Source organism: Chrysochloris asiatica, unplaced genomic scaffold (genome assembly GCF_000296735.1).
Source record: "Chrysochloris asiatica unplaced genomic scaffold, ChrAsi1.0 scaffold00044, whole genome shotgun sequence".
NCBI lineage: Eukaryota > Metazoa > Chordata > Mammalia > Afrosoricida > Chrysochloridae > Chrysochloris > Chrysochloris asiatica.
In genome coordinates, this window is record NW_006408562.1 from 20,283,218 (window position 1) to 20,305,114 (window position 21,897).

A 21,897-nucleotide genomic window follows, 5' to 3' on the forward strand; every position below is an offset into this window, starting at 1 on the left:
CAACAATAGCACAATATACATTCTTCTCCATACGCATGGGACATTTTCCAGAATTGACCATGTGCTAGGTCACAAAGCAAGCCTCCATAAATTTACAAACATCAAAATTCTACAGAGCATCTTCTCAGATCGCAATGCTATAAAACTAGAAATCAGCAATAAGAAGACCAAGGAAACAATGTTGTTCCATGGAAACGGGACAACACCCCTGCTGAAAAATGACTGGATAAAAGAAGAAATTAAACGTGAATTCACAAAGTTCCTAGAAGCAAACAAGAATGAAAACACAACATACCAAAATCTTTGGAACACGGTAAAAGCAGTCCTGAGAGGACAATTTATTGCCATAAATGCACACATCCAAAAAGAAGAAATAACCAAAATTAACACATTAACGCAGCAGCTCCAATAACTGGAAGCAGACCAGCAGAGGGAACCTACAGTAACCAAGAGAAAGGAAATAAAAAATGGACTTACTGGTCAGAATGAGACTGAGATTATGGTCCGCAACCACCCTTCACCTCTTGGCCCAATTTTCAGTCAAGCACTAGATAGGTATATAGCGGGGACAACGAAACTAGTAAGGTGTGCTCACCATAGAATGGTTAACTATTCTAGATGAAAAGGGCGTTATTGACCTAAGGACAAAGGTGAGAAGGGTTGGGAAGGTGGGTGGACGCATAGGGAGGAAGTGGGAGAACTGTTGTTCCATGGAAGGGATTGCACTCATTGAAATGAAACAAAGTGGATGATTTACTGAATGTAAAACTGAGGATCTGCTCTGTAAACCTCTCTCAATTCACAATAAACAGCTCAAGGGGGAAAAAAAAAGAATTTTTTTCTCATACTGTTTAAGGGAAAAAATGATCTACAGCCTTGGAAACCCTATAGAGAACCACTGAGTCAGAACCAAGTTGACGGCACACCACAAACAGGAACAGCCGGGACCATTGGACAAATAAAACAAATGGTGTGTGCCAATGCCCATATAGAAAGAATACAGTAAAACTTAGGAAAGTCAGAACCTGTGGAAGACTGAAACCTGGCAGAAGAAGAAAATGCAAGTATTTCCCACTCAAACAAGCAATAGAAAAGTAGTGAGTCTGCACCCCATCTGAGGTGGAAGACTTGCAAGGCCTGGGAAAACAAGAGAATTCTGTCGCGTGCTGGCTTTCAAAGGGTTCATTGTATTTGCTTATCAACTAATAATCTCAGTATACCAAAGGGACTCTATTAATAAATCTAGTTAATTCATTTGTAGCTTAAAAATATGATTTTTCAATCTCTTACCATTGCCCTTAGAATCGGAAGTTTGGGAACTTCGGAAGAAGATTCAGGAGGGGAAGTCTGAGAGTAAGGAGGCTAGATCCCCGTAAGTGAAGCAAAGGTCAGAAAGGCGGACGTATGGTACTTGAAGTGAGAGGTTAAACCAGCGTGGCTGCTCTGCTCTCTGAGTCCTACGGGGTGCTGCTAGTCTGCAGGCTCCCCATAAAGATGCAGAATCAAGCACTGCACAGTACGTGGTAGATGCTAATGCCTCCCTTGTAATAAGTGACGTTCACCACCCGTTTGTCCATTTGTCCAGCTATGGTGGGTTTCATGTTGCTGTGATGGTACAAGTGATGCCACCAGTATGTCAGATACCAGCAGGATAACCCACGGTGGGTAGGGTTAGGTGGTCTCAAAATCCCCCACAATGAGACTGTATGTTCTAGTTACCTCATCTCTTTATCTGAATTGCAGAAATATTAAAACATACTTGCAAATGAAAACATTTATTTCAGGAAAAGCAGCATTGTTAAAAGAAATGAAGATCTTGAACCCACAGCCCTGCTCTGGGCTGTCTGCAGAGGGTCCCATAAGCAACGCTTGTTCCTAAGACCATCACAGAACAGTGCTTTCCAGTTCACTCAGTTACGTGGCGTAACTGCACATCAGCAAACCCGGCACACACTCAGAAACCCCAGTCTCCCGATTGTGCAGGTGCATAGGGAAGCCACGCCTGGCCAAGGTCCCTGAGAATTAAAGCGAGAATGATTTTCCAGGTTCTAAGGAACTCTGGTAGCGTAGTGGTTACGAACTGGGCTGCAAACCACAAGGTCAGCAGTTCGAAACTACCAGCTGTTCCGTGGGAGAAAGATGAGGCTTTCTGCTCCCGTAAAGATTTACAGCCTCAGAAACCCTGTACAGGGTTGCTATGGGTCGGATCCGACTCGACAGCAGTTAACAACAACAGCTAAACTACCTGTATTCATTTCCAAGAGTTGCGGTTAGCACATCACCACTAGGTGGACGGCTAAAAGCAGCAGACATCTCCTCTCTCACGGTTCTGAAATGTAAAAGTCTGAATCCAGGCTGTTGGGAGTACGTGTGGAGCATTTTGTTGGTGGTAGTTATTTAATAAGAGTATTTCATTGAAAAGGATCACATTAGAAGGTATTGAATAGAGTAGGAGAAAGTGTGGAACAAGATTCCATTTAAAAAAATTTTTTTTTTTTAAAGTCCTGCCCTACTGGTCAGACAGAGACTGGAGGAACCTAAGACTGTGACCATTGACCATCCTTTGGGTTTGGAACAGAACTGACCATTGTGGCCCATGGACAGGAAGATCGGGGGGGGACAACAGCACTAATAAGGTTTGCTAGCTGTGGAATGGTCAGCAACTCAAGATCAAAAGGGCAACATTTACCTAAGGACAAAGTTGAGAAGCGTTGGGAAGGAGGGTGGACTAGAGACCAAAAGCACAGGGAGGAAGTGGGAGGACTCTTGTCACATGGAGGGGGTCACACGCATTGAGATGGAACAAAGGAAACAATTTGTTGAATGTAAAGCTGATGAACTTTTCTGTAAACCTTAACTCCATTCACAAAAAGTTTCCCCAAAAAGGCACATTTCATTACCGGAAAGTCTGTTTGTACCTCAAGATCAGTGGTTCAAATTCACCAGCCGCTCCTCTGAAACCCTATACAGAGTCACTATGAGTCAGAACCAACTCCATGGTACTTAACAACAACAACAACTTTAAAGACAGTAGAGCCCTGGTGGTGCTCTGGGTAAGGCACTGGGCTACCATCTGCCCCTCCACGGGAGAAAGATGAAGCTGGCTGCTTCTCACATAAGACTTTGTTGTTGTTAAGTGCTGTCGAGTTGGTTCTGACTCATATTGACCCAGTCAGTATAGGGTTTCCAAGGAGTGGCTGGTGAGTTTGAACTGCCGACCTTGTGGTTCAAACCAACCTTGCGGTCCTGCGCTCGTCCCACAGTACCACACCAGTCTTGAAAATCCTGTGGTCATTATGAGTCAAAATTGATCCGTGGCAGTGGGTTTAATTTTTAGTTTTCTTTCAAGAGTGATAATGGGTAGTGAACATCTTTTCTCAGTTTTGAGCATGATTTCAGAAAAAGAAAATCTTAGCATCATCGAGAGAAGTTATCACCAATTTCTCAAATTTCTGTACTCTTATCACGTCCATGATGTTAAACCTATGAAAGACGAGAATACATTCAACCTGTAACACTGACAATTTCATACAGTTCAATGATATTTTATCTTAGTGAAAAGACTGTCTTTCCCACAGGTAAATACATTAAAATTCCTAAACACAACAAAAATTATGTCCACTCATCAAACAATTCTCCTCAGCTGACATACGGTAACACCACTACCCAACCCCTTAAAGTAGTGTCCACTGCTGAAAGCAGAGTTTGCTTTGGTGTGGTCACAGCAGGATTTATAAAGTTGTTTGTAAACAGAACTCTCTCTCTTTCCCTTGCTGTAGGGTTGTTTCTGTAAAGGCAAAGGCTGGTGCTTCTGCGACAGGACCAAAGGGGAAAAGGTAAAAACAAACCTTCTTACTGTTTCTTTTCACTATGAAGCTCCTTGAGTTAAGAGCCTACACTCTGGTCTCCTCAGTAGTAGGCAGTATGTTGTTCCACTCCCCAATGACAACTTAAAAGTAAATGTTTGTAATTGTTGGATTCCCTGTCTTCACATGCTCAGTGGCTAACCCAGAGTTTGGAGGTTCGAATCCATGCAAAGATGCCTTGGAAGAAAGACCCGGGGCTTCAGAAAGTTCATGGGAAAATCCCATTATCTTTTCCTTCTTTTTTTTTACACGAGTTTTTGAAGTACCCCCCTTCCCTTCGTACTTCAGAGAAATCAGCCATTCAAAACCCTGTGGAGCATAGTTCTACTCTGACACAAATGGGGTTACCGTAAGCTGGAATCTCCTCAGTGGCAACTAGCAATTGAATATAAGCATTCACCTTAAGGAAAATGTCTTGTAGAAAGCTGTAGCGATGTTTTTAAATGCCGGCAGTGAAACAACAACTGTCTAGAATTATAAAGAGTAAGTAGCAAGTTAGCCAAAAAAAAGCGTTTATGAACATGCTTCCATATGTATACACTATTTATGATGTTGCTAAACACACGAGGACATGGAAAACAATTTTATTCGCTAGCTTTGGCATAAAGTAAACATTAAAACCCACAGAATTTCAGCTCTCTGCAGCACTGGTGCACGATCGCCCCCTGGTGGAGCAGCATCTCAGTTGCGGCTACAGTTCAGCAGAAGGGAGTAGAAGCAACTCCCCTGCAGACTTGAAGAAAAACAATGAATGCTGCGTTGTCTCATTAATTTGATCCATTAACTTGCAATTAATGATCATTAACACAGAGGCAGAACAAAGGGTTGTTTCCTTTGTTTACAAAACCCTCTCTTCAGAGGCACTAATTAATTAACAATCCTGAATGAGTCAATTTAAAATGTTTTTAGAGAACACATTTTAAGTTCTGTTAATAAAATGATTTACATCGAAGTTACATTCTCATGATAACATTATCATTGCATTTATTTTTAAAATACGATGTATTTCATGTGGGGTTTGATGCAGGTCTTTGCCTGTGACTATAAAATGAGTGTATTCAGATCTAAGTTGGAATGTTTTGCACTTGAAAAGCATTATTGAGTTCCTGGTACATATTTTGCAAGATTCTGTTCTAGGATGAAGGACGCCTGGCAGCACTGTGGGTTAAGAATTGGGCTGCTAACTGCAAGGTTGGTAGTTCAAACCCACCAGCTGCTCCAAGGGAGACAGATGAGGTTGTGAGCTCCCTATAAATATTCACCATCTCAGAAACACTTAGAAGTTCTACTGGGACTGTACAGTTCACCGGGACTCAGAATTGATTTGATGGCAGTAGATTTGGGGGTTTGGGGGAGAGGAAAGGATGCTTCTTGTTGCAGATGTTGTTAAGTGCCATAGAGTCCGTTTCAACTCATAGCGACCCTGTATCTGGTTTCCAAGAAGTAGCTGGTGAGTTTGAACCGACAGCCTCTTGGTTCAAAGTGACCATGCAGCCCAGTGCTTTCTTTATCCCACAGTGCCAAGGATGTTGCAAATTGTTGACATATTATCAGGAAGGATCAGACTCTGGAGAAAGACATCATGTTCAGTAAAGTAGTTGTTGTTTTGTTGTTAAGTGCCGTGGAGTCCCTCTAACTCATAGCAACCCTGCATAGGGTTTCCAAGGAGCAGCTGGTGAGCTTGAACTGCCAACCTAGCAGTTCAAATGGCTTTGCAGTGTGGCGCATTAACCCACAGCGCCACACCAGGTAAATTGTTATTGTTGTTGTTGCATGCTGTGGAGTCGGTTCCAACTCATAGCGACCCTGTATAGGGTGTCCGAAGCTGTAAATCTTTACGGGAGTAGAAAGCCTCATCTTTCTCCTGCGGAACAGCTGGTAGTTTCGAACTGCTGACCTTGAGGTTTGCAGCCCGATTCGTAACCACTACACTACCAGAGCTCCTGACCAGGTAATTTAGAGGGTCAGAAAACAAGAGGAAGATGTTCAACAAGATGGATTGACACAGTGGCTGGAACAATGGGCTCAAACATCACAAGAACTGTGAAGACAGCACACAACTAGGCAACGTTTCATCCTGTTGGACGCAAGGTCACCATAAGCCTAGTGGGCAGCATTCACAAGAATAAATAACAGCAACAGAGGATGTGTGAGGATAAGTAAGTAATGAAAGGGGTATAGGCCATTACACACACACACACACAATATACAATAGCTGACTTGGCTTTTTTTTTTTTTTTTACTCTTACTATTTAACATGCCAACTGTGTACCTAACCTGACTGAATCAGCCAGTGGTCTTTAGTACTAGAAGATGACTTCAGGTTCCAGACCCACGACAGGCAGAGTCGTGCTTGGTTGAACTCTGTCACCCGTTGAGGGGCCTAAATAGCAGTTCACTCACTCTTACCGGGGCCTTTCCGGTATCATCTGATTCCTTCTTAACAGAAAAGTTGTCCTCACATTTTTGGTTATGCCACTCTTGGTATCTTTACTGCCTGCCCTACACAAACACCCAATTCCATCCCAAACTTCTGTGTCACCAAGAAATAAGAGAAACTCAAACCTACCTGTTGTCTTTTTCGAGCTACGTCGTAATTATGCCCACTCTCAAACCACATTCTTGTACCTTACCCTTGACCGACCCACCCTACACGTTCCACTAGGCTTGATTTTTCTAACTGGGTTTTCTGCCTAGTCCCTGGTTCCTCCTTCTTCCGTCTCTGCTCTGGGAAGCCTTTACCACTTGGGGGAAAGTTACTAAAACAACTTCAGGCAGATGCTGACGGTAACTTTCTAGCTTCCAAGACCACTCATTGTTGAGTACTAATTATATTTTTTCAATCTAAGAAAAAATATGTACAATGTCATCAAGTTATAAAGAAAAGAAAGATGGTGACTGGTGACCGTTGCATTTGTTGATGGACAGTTGCTGTTCTGATCTTGTCTTGGTTTTAACAGGGGGAAAGGGGATTTCCTGGACCTCCAGGTGCTCCTGGCCAGAAAGGATTCCCAGGTCCTGAAGGCTTGCCTGGCCCACAGGGACCCAAGGTATGTCATCCTGTAACTTGAAAAATCCTCAAGCTCCTAACTAACCCTTCTTGATGCCTCCCTCTGTCCCTGAGTGTCACAAATGGTGTTGTTTGACTACTAACCTCAAGGTTGGTGGTTCCTTGTTCCAAGAGGCAGTAAGAAAGACTGAGGATCTGCCGCCTTAAAGATCACAACCAAGAAAGCCCGACGGTGCTCAGATCTGCCATGGAGCACATGGGCTTCCCATGTGTCCGAATCAACTCGACATCAGTGGCTTTGGTTTTTAGCTTTGGGCTGCGGACTACCTGGAGAAAAATTCCACATGCTAGCCAAACAGTGGTGGTGGTTGTTAAGGCTCCTCAAGTCGGTTCTGATTCATAGCGACACCGTACTGGATCTCTGAGGAACAGCTGGTGGGTTTGAACTGCCGACTTTATGGTTAGCACTCCAATGCCGCACCAGGACCCTGCCAACCAGTGGAGGTCATGACAAATTCTTGATCTCAGATCTTAGCCTGACCCTCAGAACTGCATCTTATTCAAAGACTCTTCTCAACCATCACCCTATCTTCAGGTCCTGTCTCATGTTCCTTCCTCTCGCCCAGCTACACATCTTCTATCTCTGCATCCTTCATTCCCTCCAGCTGAAAGAATGAACTCTTCTGCCGTCCACTCAAGACCTACACTGGGATTCCCAAAGGACCTTGTGCCTGGAAGCCTCTCTTCTCTCTAACTTTCTTTTAAAGTTGGCTTTCCTCTCTGAGCCCTAAAAGATGCAAATGCTTCCCCAACTTACATCCAGCTCCTTCTAGGCCCTCCACTCCCCTCAGTCACCGCCCCATTTCCATCCTCCTCCAGGGCTTTCCTTTGTCCATCAAGCTTCTTAAAGAAGAGCTGAACATGCACCTTCTAGCCACGCCTCAAACCCACCTCCTGCCATGTGTTACGCTGCAGAGCTTCTCTTTAAAGTTTTCATGATCTTTCGTGACCGTAATCTTTCTAGAAGGTGCCCCTGGCTGAGTTTGCACTAACCTTTAGTTTAGAAGATGAGCACATTTCATTCCTCATTCAGCTATAATTTGCTTCCCTCTCATCATCCTTCACTAACCAAAAACTAAACCAGTTTGCTGTTGAGTCCATTCCAACTCATAGTGAGTGGGTTTCCAAGGTTGTAATCTGTATGGAAGCAAAGTGCCATCAGCTTTCTCTTAGGGAGCGGCTGGTGGGTTCAAACCACTGACTTTTTGGCTAGCAGATGAGACCTAGCCACTCTGCCTCCAAGGCTCCTTCCTCACACATAGTCCTCTGAAAATAGCTCTGCAGAGATCATCAATGATCTCCACATGGCTAATGTTTATATGTACCTTTGAGTCTGTATTGGGTTTGTACCAAGGGCCACTTTCTTATCCTTGAAACACGCGTCTGTTTGTTTCTGGCATCCTTTCCCTGGTCCCCTCCAGGCCTCCCCAGCCTTCCCTTTCCAAATTCCTCTTTCTCAACTGATCCCTAAACACCAGGGGACCTAAGGCTCTGCACAGAGCCATCTGACCTTCACACTCATCGTAGGCTTTTGCTTCCTAATGTCTGTGATACAACCAAGGGCTTTGTTCAGACAAATAAACTAGAGGAGTTGGTAAATAACTGCATAGCCATAGACTTGCAGGTTGTCCTGTCAACAGGGGAACATAAAGCCTTTAATGTCCTGGACTCACCTCCACTCACTCATTCACTCCCCATCTACTGGCCCCAGCAGGCGATGGGCTAACTAAAATTTATGGAAGATGATTATAATTGATCTCCACAGACTTTCTGTTGTAATTGTATACGTAATGTATCAGGCTATGTCTTAGAATAATGTCTAGAATATTTAAATGCTCAAAAAAGAAAGCATTTACTGTGTCTTTTCCTATGCCAGGCACTGGTACATTTATTCCTATCTGTAACTCAGCGAGAGGTCCCTGGTGGCACAAATGGTTTGCACTAGACCTCGGACCCACTCTGTCGTACTGTGTAAGAAAGGTCTGGCAACCCGCAACTACAAAAGTTGTTGCTATTGTTCAGTGTCATCAAGTGGGTTACAACTCATAGAGACCCTATATGGAGTTTTCAAGGAGCAGCTAGTGGGTTTGAACCACCGACCTTGTGGTTAGCAGTCCATTGTTTATCCTATAGTGCAACAGCCAAGAAAGCCGTATGAGACAGTATGTAGTTCTAGTATGTCACACATGGGGTCATCTTGAGTAGGAGTCAACTTCATGACAGGATTGGCTATCTCACTGACTGCTCATTTCATGACAGGATTGGCTATCTCATTGACTGCTCATTTTGATCCCACAAATTAGATTCTGGAAGCTCCCAGTATTGTCTCCACTTTGTGGATGAGAAAACAAAGGAGTCCTGGGGTGGGACTGTGGGTTAATGTGCTGGATTGCAAAGTCGGTTTGAACAGCAAGGTCAGTGGTTCAAGCCCATCAGCTGCTCCTTAGAAACCCTATACAGTTGGAACTGACTGGACAGCACTTCACATACAACAACAAGAGCACATAAGTCATTTGTCCTTATAGGTGGCAAAGTCAGAGCCCAAACCTAGTTTCATCAGACTCAGGCTCCCAACCCAGTAAATGAAATTTACCTGTACAATTTACAGCTGAAGATACAAACACTTCACCGTTTTCCAGGGATCCTGTCTCCTCCATTTCTATCATAGTCATGTGTGCATTCTTTCTTCTAGTCTCCTTCCTCTGGTCTTAGTTCTGGAGAAGTCAGATTCTGGGCATTGTCCAAATGCTCCATTGCCTTCTGCCCACACATGCCTTCAGATTTTCCTCTGTTTCACAGGCAGCAGGAGTCCCTGGGTGAAACAAATGGTTAAGCACCGAGCCACTAATTAAATGGTTGGTGGTTCGAATCCACTCAGAAGCACCTCAGAAGAAAGACCTGGTGATCTTTATAGGAAAACCTATAAGTACGGTTTCACTGTGAAACACACGGGGTGGCCGTGAGTCAGAGTTGATTCAATGGCAGTAGGTTTTAGTTTTTCACTGGTGAAATGAATTTTCCGCTTCAGTCCAGGCTTTGTTCAACCAGATGTTTGCTCCATCTTTTCTACTTTGTGCCCTGCTTAAGCTTTTGCTTCTCTCCTCCAGCATTTCTTTAGAGATAATCAGCAATTAATTAAAAAAAAAAAAAAAAGCTGCAAACACACAGTTCTTAGTATTGATTATTTGGTGCACCAATCACTGTTCTTGAAATAGTAACGTATTTATGTACCAGGTGGTGAGGAGTTAATGTCATAAAGCGTAACTTAAGCAGATATGGTAGCTATGGTTACAATCGGGCTGCTAACTGAAGGTCAGCAGTTCAAAACTACCAGCTGTTCCACAGGAGAAAGATGACTCTTTCTGCTCCCGTAAAGATTTACAGCCTGGGAAACCCTGTGCAGGGTCACTATGAGTCCCAACTGACTCCAAAGTACTTAACAACAACAAAGATATAGCCACAAAGACAATTTGGTCAAGGCAGATGTCTACAGGTATGGATTTACTCAAACCTGTCTGAAAAGGTTTTTTCCAGTTGATGAATTTCCTCCCCTGATTTGAAACTCTTTCTGCAGGAGGAAATGTACAACAAGAACTAAAATATGCAAATTACAGGGAGGGGAACCAGTAGGTATGCAGAGCCCTGCACCCAGGAATTCCAACGGGTCAGGAAATGCTGATTTTGGCCTTGACAGTCTAATCTAATCTCAGAAGAGTCTGTAAAACCCTTTTCCCAAACAATTAAAAAATACCAAACAGGGCTGGAACTCTCTGGAATGATAAAAACCGCCTTTGGCAAGTGAAACTTTCAAACCATCTGATCTAGTAAAAAAGGGTGTCCATTTAAGGTTATTCTGCAAGGACAGGACCTCAAAGCTGTATTTGTTCTGTGCCTGAGGCAAGCTTATCTCTGGTTTAGGTATTGTTCTTGATTGTTTCCTTACACTGTTTCTTTACACGTGCATGTCAGTTGCATTCCTTTAATAAAGTATTTCTTGTGCTAGAAATCCTGGCTGCCCTTCCCATCTGGAGGGAGGGGGGTAGTCTTGTCGCTATGGGACTTTAGCAGCTGGCTGTCTAATGTGGAGCTTTTTCAGTGGTACTTCTCATGCTTAAATGTGCAGCAGAATCCTCACTGGATTGTGTTTAATATGCAGATTCCATGCCAATAGGGAGCTTCTGCATTTCTAACAAGCTCCCAGGTAATGCTGGTATTGCATGCTGATCCTGAGACTTCACTTTCCATAACAAGGGCTTGAGTGAATTTTTGTGTCCTTTCAGATATATATTTTAACTCCATTGAAATGTTCAAGATATTGAATCTATTAACAATGAAATTATCACAAAAGCCAAATCGTTTGGCATGTGTGTATGACTGGGACCTTTCAATTGTGGGTTTCTTCATTCCAAATGACCCAAGGAAGTACAAATGGCTTGGGATTAGCTAGTATCTTAAAGGGTGGTTTTTCAAACTCATCCAGAGATACCACAGGATCTGCTTCTGTAAAGATTGCAGCCAAGAAAACTCTGTGGAGCCCTCTTCTACTCTGCACCACACAGAGAAGGAATCGGGCATTTGGGGACTTTTGTAATGCCAAATAATTGTTACAGTGTTTACCTTTTGAGTTTTCATTTGAATCCAGGGTTCGCCAGGATTCCAAGGGCCTACAGGTACCAAAGGTGTCAGGGTGAGTATTCCGACTGTTTCATCCTGATTGTTTGATAAATTCCTAATTTACAAAAGAATAACTACACTGTAAATGTTAAGCAAATGTCACAAAAGAGTTCACTATGTTTGAATCCTTCTGTGAAGTTCACGATCAGGTAAAACAAATCCATCAAGGTGGAAGTGAAGACAAGACAGTGGTTACCACATTGTAGGTGGTTATTGGAGCCTCCTGGGATGGCAAAGATGTTTCTATCCTAATCAGGGCAGAAACATTTGTTAAGTCATTCCTGTGTGCAAGTTGTTCCTTTAAAATCCATCCCTAAAAGCCAAACATTGTCTTGATTCTCTTTATAACAAGTTATATTAGTGTAAGATTTACAAAAGTTTGTCAAACTTTTCTTGTGTTGTTTTACAATTAACTTTTTAGCCATTTCTGACTTAGTTACAGTAGGAAGTTGTGTTGTTGTTGTTAAGTGCCCTCAAGTTGACTCCAACCCATAACGACTCTGTATAGGGTTTCCTAGGAGCAACTGGTGAGCTTGAACCACCAAACTTGGTATTTGAACTGACTTTGCAGTACAGCGCATTAACCCACAGCGCCACATCAAGACTCCAGCATTATAGAATGGTAAATAATTGTGTGTATCTAAATTGAACATTTGGAGTCCTGGTGTCGCGCTGTAGGGTAATACGCCAGACTGCAGAGTTGGTTTGAATACCAAGGTCTGCAATTCAATTCCAATTTCTTGGAAACCCTATACAGGGTCGCTATGGGCCGGAACTGACTTGATGGCTCTTAACAACACAAAGCTGAACATTTAACATGTGTTTCCTATTCCTTTTCTTGTCTACGTCTCTTGTCTATGTCTTTAGGGAATTACTGGCTTACCAGGATTTTCAGGTCCTCCTGGGCTTCCGGTAAGTAATGGGTAAAAATGCATCTAGAAAAACGAAAAGTAAGCTCAGAATGAATCAGGATGTTAAAGCAATGGCACAAGGAAACGTGTACTGATACTGTATTCTGCATGGTAAAAATGGCAAAGCAGAATCACCTAATCGACGCATATTAGAGTGTTGGTTTGTATGGCTTTGAGCCAAGTCATAGCTCCTGAAATCAAGCCGAATACAGTGGGATGGAATGGAGTTGAGTAGAGCAGAACAGAATAGTGTTTCTGCTTTTTAGTGGTTAACAGTGTTTTTGTTATGTGCCATTGAGTTGATTCTGCTTCATAGAAACCTGGTTCAGGGTTTCAGAGGCTGTACATCTTCTGTGAGAGCAGACAGTCTCACTGTTCTCCTGTGGAGCAATTGGTGGACTTGAACTGTGGACCTTGTGGTTTACAGTTCAGTGCTTATCATATAAAGCCATCGTGCTCGCCCTATTGTATAGAATAGTAAAATAGTTACTGCCTGTGTACACATCCCTCCCCAACTCTTTTCCTCCAGCTTGAAGCAGCCTTTTAAGAGACTTGATTCTATTTATAAATCGTTTCATTCCATCTGTTTTATCTAAATATCCGTATCTCACTTGACAGTTCTTTGTTTTAATTGGCCCATTTTGTTTGATATGATTATTATTTACATAACTATTTGAACAAATAGTGAGAACTTACTACTTAACTACTTGAAGAACCATGTCTATCTAAATAACTATTTAAATTAGTCCATGTTTTCTTGCCCCTTGAATTCCAGTTTCTATCTGGTTCTAAGGCCTTATAGTTAGGCCTCTTCTTTGAGAGTTGCTATCCTTTTCAGGGCATCCCCGGCAAGGCTGGACCATATGGACTTCCTGGTTTACCTGGATGCAATGGATCTAAGGTACCTGCTCCTCCCACAGAGGATGATTAATAGATGTTTTGCTGAATAAATAAATTAGAATGATAAAGCAAGGAAATGTAGGTGCCCTTTCCTTGACATACCCATTTTGCCAGAACCAAAAGTATGTGTTTTCAGGAGAGAAATAGGATTTTTGAACCAGACACTTTCCGGCTTTCTTTGTCCATATTCCTTATTTTCTAACTATCGTTAAGGACGTTCTTCTATATTTTCAGACAGAAAGCTAGATGGAAGTTTATAGGGCCATTTCCATCGGATGTTGTGAGTGGATGAGCAAGTTTCAGTTTGTGGGGAAATTCCATTTTCTTTAGATTCCATTTTTATCCGTGGACTTTTCGAAGACCCTCATATATGAATCAGACATGAAACCTAGAGTGTAAAACTGGTCATTGAGAAAGAATGCGGAAGCTTCTCAATGTTCACGCCCCTCTTCTGTTTTCTAATGGTACACTTGTTTTCCCCACAATGGTAGCTGTGAATGAACTAATCCTTCAAGTTTCAAGAAAACAGCAATTAAAAAGTTATTGACACAAGTAGTTTTTTGCCATTTGTGCTCAATTTGAGAAACTGTGGATTCAGCTTCTGTTTTCAATTTAAGATAATGGTTTCCTGACCATCAGCTTCATAACTCAATGGCCATAAAGATTTGGATTTACCGCAGCAAGTGTGGAAGATGGAAACAGGAAGCAGTATATCTGAATATGCTATTCCAGAACAGCTAAGAAGAATTATAAACTTTGTTTGCTTTCCAGGGTGAACAAGGTTTTCCAGGACTTCTGGGGACACCAGGCTACCCGGGGAGCCCGGTAGGTTTCCATTTCTAACTCCCCATTAAAGACACAAACTGTAGACAGAAGTACTCAATTTCAGAATGGTCGTGTACACCAATTCATCATGACCGTGGAATCATCGGGGACAGGCCCATAGTTGATATCCAACTACTAGTTGGAGAATGAATGAATAAATGCCTCATGTGTTTAGGTTTGGACTTGGAGACTTTGTTCTGCTCATTGAGACATCCAAGTAGAGATGCGCTAGTCAGTGGCTTTGTTCAGTGGAGAGATCTGGGCTGGTGATGGCTCAAGGAATAAGAGTGAGGAGAGAGTCATTTAGAACTTGAACCTGGACAACTCCCACATGCAACTCCTAGGTCACGCAGAATGATCCTGGAAAGGATTGGACCAACTGGTAGGAGGGAAACCAGGAGGGTTTATTATGGAAGCCCAGGAAAGAAATAGATGGAGTAGAAAGGATTGGCCCATGGCTGCCTAATACTGCTGGGAAGACCAGTCAAATGATGACTTGTCTTTGGTGTTAGCAATCTCAAAGCCATTGCTGATCTCAAGGAGCTCTGGTAGCACAGTGGTTACGAATCGGGCTGTGAACTGCAAGGTCAGCAGTTCAAAACTACCAGCTGTTCCGCGGGAGAAAGATGAGGGTTTCTGCTCCCATAAAGATTTACAGCCTCGGAAACCCTATACAGGGTCGCTATGAGTTGGAACCTACTCCATGGCACATAACAACGACAACTTCTGTGGTGGGCTGGGGACAGGAAATATGTTTGGCATACACTGAGGAGTCAGCAACAGACAAACAGGATGGGACAATTGCAAATGGCATGAAAATAAGCTCAAGGCAGCGTTGTTGTGTGCTGTCGAGTTGGTTCCGATTCACAGTGTGCCTGTATAGGGTTCTTGAGAGAGGATTGGTGCATTTGAACTGCTGACCTTGTGGTTAGCAATCTAGCAATTCCTATCCCACTGTGTCATACCATCGCGGCTTCTGCATGTTGTCGAGTCTCAAAGCAACCCTGTATAGGGTTTCCGAGGTTGTAAAATCTTTATAGGAACAGAAAGCCTCATCTTTCTTCCAAGAAGCAGCAGGTGGATTGAAATTGCTGACCTTACAGTTTAGCAGTCCAACAAATAATCCAGTATAACAGCCGGGTCTTCTTCAGGGCAGTGTTGGTATTGGTGGTGGTTACGTGCCAACAAGTCAGCTCCGACTCATAGCCACCCTGGATAGGGTTTCCAAGGCTGCAAATCGTAGCGGGAGCAGAAAGTCTCATCTTTCTCCCTTAGACCAACTGGTAGATTTAAACTGCTGACCTTGCAGTTAGCAGCCCAACTTGGAATCCACTCCACAACCAGGTTTCTGTAGGGCAGCATTTGTTGTTGTGAAGTGCCATTGAGTCGATTCTGACTCAGAGCAACCCTGTATAGAGTTTCCAAGGAGCAGTTGGTGGGTTTAAACCACCAACCTTGTAGTTTGCAGTGTTTATCATATAGTGCCAAACCGGGAATTAGGAGAGGGTAAAAGATGAGGACACTTGTTTGTTTAGTTAAACAGGAGAAACTGTGTGTACTTAAGAGTCAGTGGGAAGTATTTTGTGGGAGAGGAAGGAGGCTGAATAGCAGAAAAATGGGCAAACTAAAGGTGTGGCGTATTTGATTCGCTTCTAGTTACTAACATGACTTCCTCTTTCTAGGGTCCTAGCGGTCTGAAAGGAGAAAAGGTAAGTCATTTATAAACTACCATTATTGAAAACTTCCACCTACTGAAGAGGACTTCTATTGTATATGTAATTATTGTTGTTGTTGTTGTTAAGTGCCATCGAGGCAGTTCCAACACATAATGACCCTGAGGAGGGTTTCCAAGGCTTTTTAAAAAGTATCTTTACAGTAGCAGAAAGCCTCATCTTTCTCCCACTGATTGTCTGACGGGCTCGGACCATGTGGTTCACAGTCCAGTGTTTATCGTATGGAGCCTCTGTGCTCTACAAGTAATTATAAATCAGATGAATTCAGAACCCATAGTAAATGGAACATGTTCTTCATTCCTACCGAACAACTTCTTCTGGATCTTTGAAAGAAGGGTCTTAAAGCATACAGTTTTGTATCATCCATTACAGAAATACGGATTGTTTTGTTGTTGTTATGTGCCGTGGAGTAGGTTCCGACTCATAGGGACCCTGTATAGGGTTTCTGAAGCTGTAAATCTTTACCGGCGCAGAAAGCCTCATCTTTCTCCCACAGAACAGCTGGTAGTTTCAAACTGCTGACCCTGAGTTTAGCAGCCCGATTCATAACCACTGTTGTTGTTATGTGCTGTGGAGTCAGTTCCGACTCATAGCGACCCTTTACATGGTTTCCGAGGTTGTAAATCTTTACGGGAGCAGAAAGCCTCATCTTTCTCCCATGGAACAGCTGGTAGTTTCGAACTGCTGACCTTGCAGTTCACAACCCGATTCATAGCCACTATGCTACCAGAAATATCGACTAGGAGAACAGAATTGGCCTCATGCTCAAAGGCCCAAATTCTCGACCTGGAGTTGTCACTAATTTATTAGATCCCTTGGGAAGTGACTTCTAACACCTGTGTCTTTCTTCCTCCCATTATTGTTTAATATAATTTAAACATTTTATGCTTTCTTCCTTCCATATTAACTGGGATTGATAATTTAGAAAACATGAAAATGCTTAAAAATTCTTCAGCATGATCTATCTAACTACAGAATCGTGAATGATTTCTCTGACTGTGTATCCTGGAAAGCAGTTTATCCTGTGTGCAGCGTGGCCTGGAGTGAGCATTATACTCATCGGGGTTCTGAAAATGCAGCATTGATAATGTTTGATGACATTGATAACATTGATAACGTTTGATAGCATTGATAACATTTGATGACATTGACAACATTGATAACGTTTGATAACATTGATAACGTTTGATGAGCATCTCCATTTTCAAGGGTGCCCCAGCCGAAGGAAAAGATATGGAAATGGATGGAGAAGGGGATCCCGGGCTGCCAGGGATGCCAGGATTCGAGGTACAACACTCAGAAGATTTCACTTCTCATCCCTTCTCTTGTCTTCTCTTCTCTGTCTCCTCTCTCTCTCCAATCTCTTCTTTTCTTGCTCTCTTAAGAACAATTTAAATAGACGATGAGGTTTATTCTATTTGCATGTCTGCCACATTTTTTTTATTCTAACACAGTCCCCTTATTATAAGAAACTACAGGGTGCTAATAAAGATGATTTAATGCTTTAAGCAGCGTATATATGTCTTTTCTTATCTTCTCTCTAAAAAGAAAAGGGCCATTTGCTTCAGTTTCCCAAACTTTCCATTTTCAATAAATTGTTAGTTTCCAATTAATCTGTAGATTTTTAAAAAACAATGGGTTTGTATTGCACGTTTAATACAATTAAAAACTGATTTTAAATAACAGTCCTACTTTAAAATCTAAACAATAGAAAAATAATAGAGTTATATAGTTATCAATGTGTTGAATAGTAGCTTTACTATATGGATGTTTATACTGATCTGCATGTATTTATATGCGTATATATACATATATATATGTATGCATCTTTACTGAGCTATATGAATGTGTTATTGCTGATGGTGGTACATGCCATTGAGTCAGTTCCAACTCATAGTGTCCCTGTCTGGGTTTCCAAGGAGTGACTGGTGGGTTTGAACTGCCAGCTTTGCAGTTAGCAGCCCAGTGCTGATCCTACAGAACCACACAAGGTAATGCAGATAGATAAGAAGAGATTGAGTTATATTTGGTGTATATGCTTTCATTTGTGATTCAGATGGATGTCTGGTAGATCTAAGCGACACATATTGACTTTGAGGTTCATTAACCAGAAATTAGACAGTCCGTAGGTTACAAACAGGATCCATTCATAACCCAGGGATTGTCAGTATTTAAATTTTTAAGTGGAATTTGTAGGTGAGTCAGAACAAGTGTTGTTGCGTCACTTCTGACCCATACTGACTCTGTGTATAGGGTTTCAGAGGAGCAGCTGGTAAGCTTGAACCCAACCTTGTGGTTCAAATCGATTCTGCAGTCCAGAGCATTAGCCCACAGCACCACACCAGGAGTTGTGTGTAAGTTGGACGTTAGTCATCCAGGACTGCGTGTATTTTACCTCAGTTCAGAATTATTTCTCCCAGGAAAATGTCACCCACTAAGAGGCACCAGGATTGAGAGGGTTGACAAATGAAATTCTGCTTTCAAAAACAAAATCCAATTTAGAGATTTATTTTTTTCTTCTTCTGAGATGTGTTTTCCAGAACATGCCTACCAATCTTGTATTCACATAAGCTCTTTATAACATGGTGTAAAACATTAATGAAAGTCTTCAAATCTACTGCAACAGAAAATATTTTCACTTATTAGGCTTAAACTGGCAAAAATACATCAAAAATTCAAAAAGGCTTTTTCATTAAACAGCTTGAGAAAATGATGAAATGAATAAATATAACACTTTAAAAACCAGCTTGGTTTTACCTTAAACGTATTTTATTATAGACTTTAAAATATACATTTAGTCATGGTGAAACTGTAGCTTTTCAAGAGAATACAAACTAGATATGTATACATTTTTCTGAGGCAACAATATAGAAAAGTTTCCATGTTTTATAAAGACGTATGTAATAGTGTTATTTATATGGCTTGTGTGTTCAAGGGGGCTTCAAACAATTAGTGGAAAAATTTAAATGAAATGGAATTTGTCCACAAATTTCTTTGAAACTCCCTTGTATGTGTAACTAATTCTGCATGCCATGACATTTTAGTAAGTGCTAATGGAATCCTGGTGTGACGCTGTGGGTTAATGTGCTGGACTGCAGAGTTGGTTTGAACTGCAAGGTTGGCAGTTCAAACTTACCAGTCGCTCCTTAGAAATCCTATACAGAGTCAATATGGGTCGGAACCGACTCGATGACACTGAACAACAACAATGGAACCCTGAAGTCCTGGTGTGGCACTGCAGAATATAGCACAGGACTGCAAGGTCACATTAAACCACAAGGTTGGCAGTTCAAACCCACCAGCTGCTCCTTGGAAATCCTATGTATACAGGATCACTTTGAGTCAGAACTGACTCAGCAGCACTTAACAACAACATGAACAACAATGAAATCCTGGCATGGTGCTGTAGGAGAAACACTGAACTTTTAACTGCAACGTCAGTACTTCAAACCCAACACCTGCTCTTTGGAAATCCTATACAGGGTCGCTGTGAGTCAGAACCAACTTGAAGGCTCTTAATGTAACAAAAATTTATACTTACTATGTTTCAAGACAGACTGGGAATAATGTTAATGATGAGAATGTCGTTGCTGTTGTTTTTTATGTGATTCTGCAGAATTAAATTCAAAGCAATTTCAAACGAAATAGAATGTTAACACTGGATTTTGTTAATTTATAAATTGAATCCAGAGCTGCATACTGGTTTGAGACCATTCAGTCTTGGCCTAGAGAAATAGGGAAGTGCAGCATCCATGCCAACCGAACCTCATGCTCGTTCAGTTTAACCTGAGTAGGAAACAGGCTCCACCAGTCATCTGCAGGTTGCTATGATGCTGGAAGCTATGTCCCTGTGTTTTAAATATTATCCAGGTCACCCACGGTGCATAGGTTTCAGCAGAGCTTCCAGACACACTAAGAAGAAGGAGAGGTGGACCACTTCTGAATGTTTAGCCACTGAAAGCCTTATGAATCGCACTGGGCACTGTCAGATAGCCCCAGAACATTAAATATTGAGACTGTATGAATACCACCAGAATATTGTCAGCTATTGTGCCAGAAGATTGGCCCCTCAGGTTGGAAGGCACTCAAAATATGACTGGGGAAGAGCTGCCTCCTCAAAGTAGAGTTGACAGTGATGACGCGAATGGAGTAAACCTTTTAGAACCTTCATTTGCTGATTGAGCACAACCCAAAATGAGAAAGCACACATTAACAATTGGAATATGGAATGTACAAGTATGAATCTAGAAAAATTATAAGTTATCAAAAATGAAATGGGATGCATAAAGATCAATATCCTAGGCATTCATGAGCTGAAACGGACTTTTTGAATCTGACAATTGCATGGCTTACCATTATGCTGGGAAGGACAAATTGTAGAGGAACGGTGTTGTATTCATCATCAAAAAGAACATTCCAAGATCTATCTGGAGTAGAATGTTCTCAGTGATAAGATAATGTCCATACGCCTACAAGGAAGCCCAGTTAATACCACTATGATTCAAATTTATACACCAACCACTAAAGTCAGTGATGATGAAATTGAAGAATTCTGCCAACTTCTTCAGTCTGAAACTGATCAAGCATGCAATCAAGATGTATTGATAAATACTGGTGTTTGGTATGCAGGGGTTGGATAAAAAGAGGAAGGATCAGTTGTTGGAAAATATACTGTTGGCATAACTTCTAGCGTCATAACAACACACAAGTCACCACAGTACCACAAACTGACAGACTGACAGATGGTGGTGGTTATGTGCTATGGTGTCGGTTCTGACTCATAGTGACCCTGCATAGGGTTTCCTAGGCTGTAAATCTTTATGGGTGCAGAAAGCCTCATCTTTCTCCCATGGAACAACTGGTAGTTTTGAACTTGCTGACCTTGATGTTAACAGCCCAACTCATAACTACTACACTACCCAGAGCTCCTTAAATGACAGACTAGTGGTATGTATAGATCGGCCCTGATGTGATCTATAGCATAAGCAATGGACTGGTAACAGGAAGGTCATCAGTTCAAATTCATCAGTTGTTCTTGGAAACCCTATACGGGATACTATGAGCCAGAAACATATATATATATAGTATATTGCTGTTTTGTTGTTACGTGCTGTCGAATTGGTTCCAATTCAGTGACACTGTATAGGTTTTCTGAGAGCAACTGATGCATTTGAACCACTGCCATTGGGATTAGCAGTCTAGTGCTTATCTTATAGTGCTAGACCAGGACTCAAATGGTAAGAAGAAAAATCAAGCAGGAAGAGGAAGTGTGTGAGTTGGAAGGAAGCTTTCATCTTTACACTGGGCAAGCAGCAAAGACCTTATTGAGAAAGTGGCAGTTGAGTTAAGACAAGAAAGCAGAGAAAAAGTCATACAGATATCTGGGCAAAGAGAATTTTGAGCAGAAGGAACAGCAAGTGCAAAGTCCTTAAGATAAGAGCATACATGGACAAAGACGAGAAGAGAGCAAAAGTTTGAAACTTCTAAAGTAGACTAGCTATTTTGGTCAGTTTTTTGGTAACACTATGTTGCTGGCATCGTTATTTCTAACAACACACGGCAGCCCAGTTTACAAACCTCCAAACTTATGTGCAACCTTTAGTTATGAAAAATACCCGAGGTTCATACAGTACTTCGTAATAACAAGCAGGCGCTACTTTGAAACTTTCATTGAAACAATATTAATATTATTACTGTTATGGGACTCCATTCGATAATCACTGGACTGTAAACAAGTTCAGGGTTTGAGCCCACCAGTCACTCCAAGGGTGAAAGATGGAGATTTAAAGCCTCAGAAATCCTATACAGGGTTGCTATGAGTCAGAAGCAACTCTACAGCACTTAACAACAACCACAAACATTAAAGATGTTTTAGTGTGTCTGGAAGTATTTCTTGAATTTTTTTGTATGTACAAAAT

General features: G+C 41.8%; 1 protein-coding gene across 1 annotated transcript in view; it reads left to right on the forward strand.

Moving 5' to 3' along the window:
* The window catches only part of COL4A3 (collagen, type IV, alpha 3 (Goodpasture antigen)), a 187,392-nt gene that overhangs the window by 81,985 nt on the left and 83,510 nt on the right, over positions 1 to 21,897 (forward strand). Inside the window, exons 2-9 of the mRNA XM_006861902.1 lie at positions 3,780 to 3,836; positions 6,827 to 6,916; positions 11,579 to 11,623; positions 12,478 to 12,522; positions 13,360 to 13,422; positions 14,193 to 14,246; positions 15,929 to 15,955; positions 17,189 to 17,266. Coding sequence (XP_006861964.1) covers positions 3,780 to 3,836; positions 6,827 to 6,916; positions 11,579 to 11,623; positions 12,478 to 12,522; positions 13,360 to 13,422; positions 14,193 to 14,246; positions 15,929 to 15,955; positions 17,189 to 17,266 — 459 coding nt within the window. The remainder of the gene's footprint in view (positions 1 to 3,779; positions 3,837 to 6,826; positions 6,917 to 11,578; positions 11,624 to 12,477; positions 12,523 to 13,359; positions 13,423 to 14,192; positions 14,247 to 15,928; positions 15,956 to 17,188; positions 17,267 to 21,897) is intronic.